This window comes from Zingiber officinale, chromosome 8B (assembly GCF_018446385.1).
Source record: "Zingiber officinale cultivar Zhangliang chromosome 8B, Zo_v1.1, whole genome shotgun sequence".
Classification (NCBI taxonomy): domain Eukaryota; kingdom Viridiplantae; phylum Streptophyta; class Magnoliopsida; order Zingiberales; family Zingiberaceae; genus Zingiber; species Zingiber officinale.
Window position 1 is genome coordinate 15,924,222 of NC_056001.1, and position 6,000 is coordinate 15,930,221.

At 38.5% G+C, this 6,000-nt stretch overlaps 1 protein-coding gene across 3 annotated transcripts in view; it reads left to right on the forward strand.

Annotated features, from left to right (window-relative positions):
* Positions 1-6,000, forward strand: part of LOC122014909 (two-component response regulator-like PRR37) — a 32,088-nt gene extending 26,088 nt beyond the window's left edge. For all 3 annotated transcript variants that reach the window (XM_042571419.1, XM_042571421.1, XM_042571420.1), the window contains exons 3-9: positions 367-528; positions 602-735; positions 916-1,068; positions 2,725-2,908; positions 2,994-3,369; positions 3,458-4,265; positions 5,761-6,000. In XM_042571419.1, coding sequence (XP_042427353.1) covers positions 367-528; positions 602-735; positions 916-1,068; positions 2,725-2,908; positions 2,994-3,369; positions 3,458-4,265; positions 5,761-5,868 — 1,925 coding nt within the window. In that variant the 3' untranslated portion in view covers positions 5,869-6,000. The remainder of the gene's footprint in view (positions 1-366; positions 529-601; positions 736-915; positions 1,069-2,724; positions 2,909-2,993; positions 3,370-3,457; positions 4,266-5,760) is intronic.

The window sequence follows — 6,000 nt, forward strand, 5'->3', positions numbered from 1 at the left end:
AACCTGTATTGTTGATTGATTCCACAGATATATTGAATGTTGGAGCTACTTCACAAACCAAAATGCAATTGAACAAAACTTGAAAGGCTAGTTTTTAGATATTGTATTTTTGAAATCTATTCTAAATAAACATGTTATTAATTCAATTTACCCACTGGTTCCACCAGTAACCCTGGGATCAAGAGCTTGGCCAAGTCATAGATACCTTTAACTATGATTCTAGGTCATATTCTATTAGTTAATTAAGAGTTTTTGGCTTGCTGAACTTGGTTTTGGCTTGCATATCTTAACTAAAGCTTCTTTAGTTTGTCACAATGGCTTGCTGACGAATATCAACTATTGATGTGTTTTTCCTTTATTCAACAGTTACTGCTGTTTCTAATGGTCTACAAGCATGGAAAATACTAGGGGATCTGACTAATCATATTGACCTTATCTTGACTGAGGTAGTCATGCCTGGTTTGACTGGCATTGGTCTCCTAAGCAAAATCATGAGCCATAAAACTTGGAAAAACATTCCTGTGATCAGTGAGTGCTCCTCAGTTATTTGTCTTCTGCATTGATGTGTGCATATTGCTTCACTTTTAAAACTTCTGTGCAGTGATGTCATCAAATGATTCAATGAGTACGGTCTTTAGATGTTTATCGAAAGGCGCTGTCGATTTTTTGTTCAAACCTATCAGGAAGAACGAGCTTAAAAATCTTTGGCAGCATGTTTGGAGGAGATGCCACAGTGTAAGTTAATGTGTTCATTGGAACTTTCAAAAGCCAGTAAAGATAAATTATAATAATCTGTACTATTGGTGACAACACTATCTTCTATTGTTAGTGGTTCAAAGCCCATCACTCTGGTTGACTATTTGTGTTGTGTGGGACTTTGTCTTTCTTCTATAAAAACCTTGTTTACTGTTTCAGTCCTGTGGTAGTGGAAGTGAGAGTGGCATTCAAAACCAGAAATTAATTAAGTCAAAGAGCTGTGATGATTCTGGCAATAGTAGTGAGAGCAATGATGATGATAGTCTTGGCTTGAATGCGCGAGACGGCAATGACATTGGTAGTAGTACTCAGGTGAATTTTCATCTAAGCTCTTTATTAGGTCTCTTCTCAACCTTTTCATTATTGTAGAACTAAGATTATGTTTTTAATTTAGGAAATAGATATTTTATGCAAATAAGTTCCAGATTAACATTGGATGTTTTGTTGTCTCTGAATGTGTCTTTTCCTATAATCTGCTACTCTTCAAAAGTTCAAATGGTTATCTGTTTTTTTATTATTCACAAAATCTAGCAACCTATCGACCTGTATATGCTACATAGCTGTACTTCTTGGCTATCTACCAACTTTCTTTTTTCTCCTGTTCAAATGACATATTGATACTCTTTTCGTGAGATTTGTTTCATAGGTATCCGAAGTATTGCTATAACTATCATTTAATATCTTAGATGTAGCAAAACTGTCCATTTTTAAACAAGTTTTAAGTATTATAGCACTATTTTATTTATGTTTCTGTTGCTACTTCTCAAATCAGCAGGTGCTATCTTCATATAAACTACAATATGATCATAGCTGAATTGGCTGATAACTTGCAGGCTCATTAAGGTGTCAAACTAGTTTCCGGTCTTCTTGAACTATCTGGTAAATGAAGGTGGAAAATAGAGATTGCTAGTATGATTGTGAATCCACTAGACTTGCATGATAGAACTACACTGAAATGTACACTGAGTGATACTGGGGGTAGGACAACCAATGACAGGATTAGTCACTGGATCTAGCAAAAAAGATGTTGTCTTTTGAGAACTTCAATCTTAGTTAACAGTGTCAAAATTATTCACTTGTGCGTGATTTGTGTGTACCTTATAACTACTCGCGATTTTGTCACTGGATTCCAATGATGCTCTAATGGATCTAGGATTACATTTGTAAAAGAAAAGAGAGCAAACTAACCCCATTGAACAGGCAACCAGTATTAAGGGTCGATGGATCGCCAAGGCTGGACCTGGAGAAGGGACAAGGGTTGGATTATTTATCCAGCTCCTGCAGTAGGAGTTGGCCAGTGGGACATTCCTTCAATAGTTCAGTGAGGCGTGATAAACATAGAAATATCAAAATATCACAAATGAAGGAGAAAAATAGTATTCTTAACTTAATGGACACTAGGGGCATCTTCTGATATTTTCGTCATCATTTTTTCTTTTCTATTAATGGATGTTTTTTTTCCCTTTTTGTGACTTATATTTTTGCCTGATATTGTGAAAAGGATTGGGGGATACGTTAAATTGGCACATGCACAAATCAAAATTCAAGTCGACTTGCATAAGCAAATGATAATTCACCATGTCAATCCAATCAAAGTAGGGTTAATTTGTTTGATAACAAAAAACGTACATTGTTTTACTACACGGGGTCTAATGAGAGTAATTGACTTCTAATAAGGTCTATGTAGATCCAATAATAGTATGATATCAGTAGATGATTGAATGGCGCTTGGCCATTTTTTTTTTGTCACAGGATACTGAAGTTTAGAAAAATAAGACTTTATATCTTCAGGGACATGTAAGGATTTTGAGGCATCATCCACTGGATGCGCCATTTAACTAGAAAAGGATGTCTTCTATAGAATAGACTAAATCCTTTTTGCTACTTTCCTATATCATTTGTCTAAGAAATGTTTTCATGAGTGATGGAAATTGGAAATGACTTTTTTTTTCTCACTTTGTCATGAAGAGTTCTTGGACAAAACATGCCGCAGAAGTTGACAGCCCCCAGTCTATTTCTAATTCTGATCAGTTAGCGGAACCACCTGATAGTACATGTGCCCTGGTGATTCACCCTGCAACTGGAGCCTTGTGCAAAGATCAGATTCCTAAACATTTGACGGGAGAGAAACAGGGCAAAAGGAAACTTTCTGGTAAGCCAAGATTACTTAAGCTGATTAATTTATCATGCTCTGTTTGGAGATGTTAATGATTGCGTGGAAAAAATCTTGGAGATAGGATTACACAAAAATTCAGAAATGCAAAGTGCAAATCATCCAAATGAGCAAGATTTTACCAAACTTGTTAAAACAAAGGTGGAAAAATTATCTGAAAAGGAATCTAAAAATGAGGGCTGCATGGGCACTCTTCAGAACAATGGTTTGGATGTGTCAAGTGCTCAAGCTGCTGTTAGATTAGGCAATCAAACAATAATTAGAGATATTAAGTCTCCCAGTGGTTGCTCCAAGATCTCAGAAGCTCAAGATAGGACTTTAATAGATGTACCTTCCCTTGAACTGAGTTTAAAGAGGCTTAGATCAATTGGTGAGGGTGCAACTGCTACTCAAGATGATCGCAATGTTCTAAGGCGCTCGGATTTATCTGCATTTTCAAGGTTCAGAAAATGAGAATACTTTTAAACATTATCATTATTCATTTTTAGCTTAAAATATAGTAATCTAACTGCTCCAACGCTGCGTTAGGTATCACACATCTGCTGTTGCTGTTCCTAATCAAGCTCCTACTGGATGCGGCAGAAGCTGCTACCCAATTGATAACATCTCGGAAGCAATTAAGACGGAGTCTAATATTATATCTGGTTCAAATGTGGCTCCCTTGAATCAAGGTTCTAATGGCAGCAGTAACAACAAGGGCATGGGTTCCACAAGGAAGAACTGCATGAAACCAGCAGCACACAAAGATAAGGCATCATCTACACCAATAATCAAGAGTACATACATCTCAGCTTTCCATCCTGTTCACTTTCTAGCTTTGGGGAGCCAGGAACCTGTACAAGAAAATTGGGAGAATGTAACAGCATCATCAGCAACCGGACAACCAAGGGAGGCCCAGCATCAGGTCCCGGCACAACATCACCATCACCACCACTATCATCATCATCATTACCACCATGTTCAAAGTGTGCAGCACAAGATGCAGCAGTCACAGAATCAGAATGATACACCACCTAAGAGTAGGGCACAATGTTGTGGGTCATCTGATGTGCTTAGCAGGCAATTTGAGGGAAATGCAGCTAACTATAGCATCAGTGAAAGCAATTCAGGTAGCAATCACTGCAGCAATGGGAAAAATGGGAGTAACAGTGCTGTACGAGTAGGAGGAATGAATATTGAGAGTGCTAATGGTATTGCAGGACAGAGTGGCCCAGGAAACAGAAACGGAAGTGGAAGCGGCAACGGTAATGGTATAGACCAAAACAGGTTTACTCAAAGAGAGGTCGCCTTGAAGAAGTTTCGCCTCAAAAGAAAAGAAAGGAACTTCGGGAAGAAGGTAATTAACTTTTTCTTTTTTTGCTTTACAAGTAATCAATGTGAAACATCTGAATTGAAAGTGAATGAGACTTCAAATTAAAACTATCCAGAGCACACTGATTGAAACACAAATGTCTTATACTAGTTGATACGATGAATAAGATGGCCCCTCAGAGTCGGGTCAAATTCAAGAAAATCGGCTGATGTGGCAGTCAAAGTCAAGAAAGGGTCAGCACTCGGGACTAGCACGGTCATGTCTCAATTGATTGATTTGGCCGATCGGACTAATATCAAGAAGGGGTCAGCACTCGGGGCTAGCATGGTCACATGTCTCGGTTGATTGGTCTGGCTGATCGGACTATTGGTCCCATCGATCTCGAGATCCTTAGAGTCGATGAAACCTTGAGTTGTATCAGCGTTATTCAGAGATGAGAAGTGTCCCCACCAACTGTTCTGGCTGACATGCTTAGACACATCACCCGATCGGATCGGACTCTTTATCCAAATGTAGAGGTTAAGTGCAGGTCGAGTCCTTAAGCGTGACATACATCCTTTATCCGACCCGATCGTGCTTGCAATTGGAGCCGATTGGGCTACCAAGGGGACTCGGTTGGCTTGCTAACAAAGCATATTAGGGGGTCATCAACCCAATGCCTTAATATTCTCTTTTGCCGTTTTGTGTGATGTTGTCAAAGGAATAAAAGAATATTTCCTATGCAGTCTTTATTAGAGTTTAGGGTTTAGAAATGGTAGGTCCATTTTTAGAAAGAATGTTAGAACGTTAGAAGGGTGGATATTTTTTTGGCAATACTTTGGTATTCGTGCAAAGAGTAAAATTAACACTATAAAAGAGGGGGTCTCCATCTACAGATATGTAAACGTTACACAACATAATTTAAGGTACTCAGACTCCACTGTTCATTTTCCACTATTTATTGTATTTCCTCTTGGCTATCTGTTTGACTTGAGTGTTGGAGTGCTTGTGTCGGGGACCCCTCTTGGGCTCGATTGCCGACGTTTTTTTTCTTCTACTTTGTATTTTTGACATATAGGATCGCTTGGCGTCTTCGGTCTCCAGCACACTGTTATTTCACAGTCAATATTAGAGTCACGTGCCTAGAGTTTCATCTTTTTCTATTTCAAATAGAATCACTAGTCAATTCTGCCTTCAGGTAGCAAGCAAAAACAAAATAAGTACCAATAGGTTGAAATGTCATCTTATAATGCATGGACCTCATTGGTTTTCTATTGCTGAATATTGGCAAAGATAATAACATATTGAAAATGCTGTCATCTAGTGATCATTAATGTTTTAGGACAAAAATTACTTGAACATGCACCTCCATAGTGAGACAAGCTTTGTTAGAAACCTCATCTCATAACCCAAGCAAACTGTTCCTAAATCTTCCATTCACTGAGAACAATTTGATCAGTTACGGGCTGTTATCACTTGATATCGTCATAGTTTATCCTCTTTACTGGTGTCGTGGTTCACATATATCCTTGATGTGCAGGTTTGCTACAAGAGCAGGAAGAGACTAGCAGAGGAACGGCCACGCGTGCGTGGCCAATTCGTCCGGCAATCCACACATCAACAGACTGGCCAAGATGCTGATAGATAACCCAGCTAATATATGTAATCGCAACATGTTGGTCTGTGTTTTCTTGACTTTGAGCAGTTAATTGAAGGATATCTTATGAATATACCGGGATTGATAGGGGTGGAGAATGAGAATGGAAATGACATTATAGAA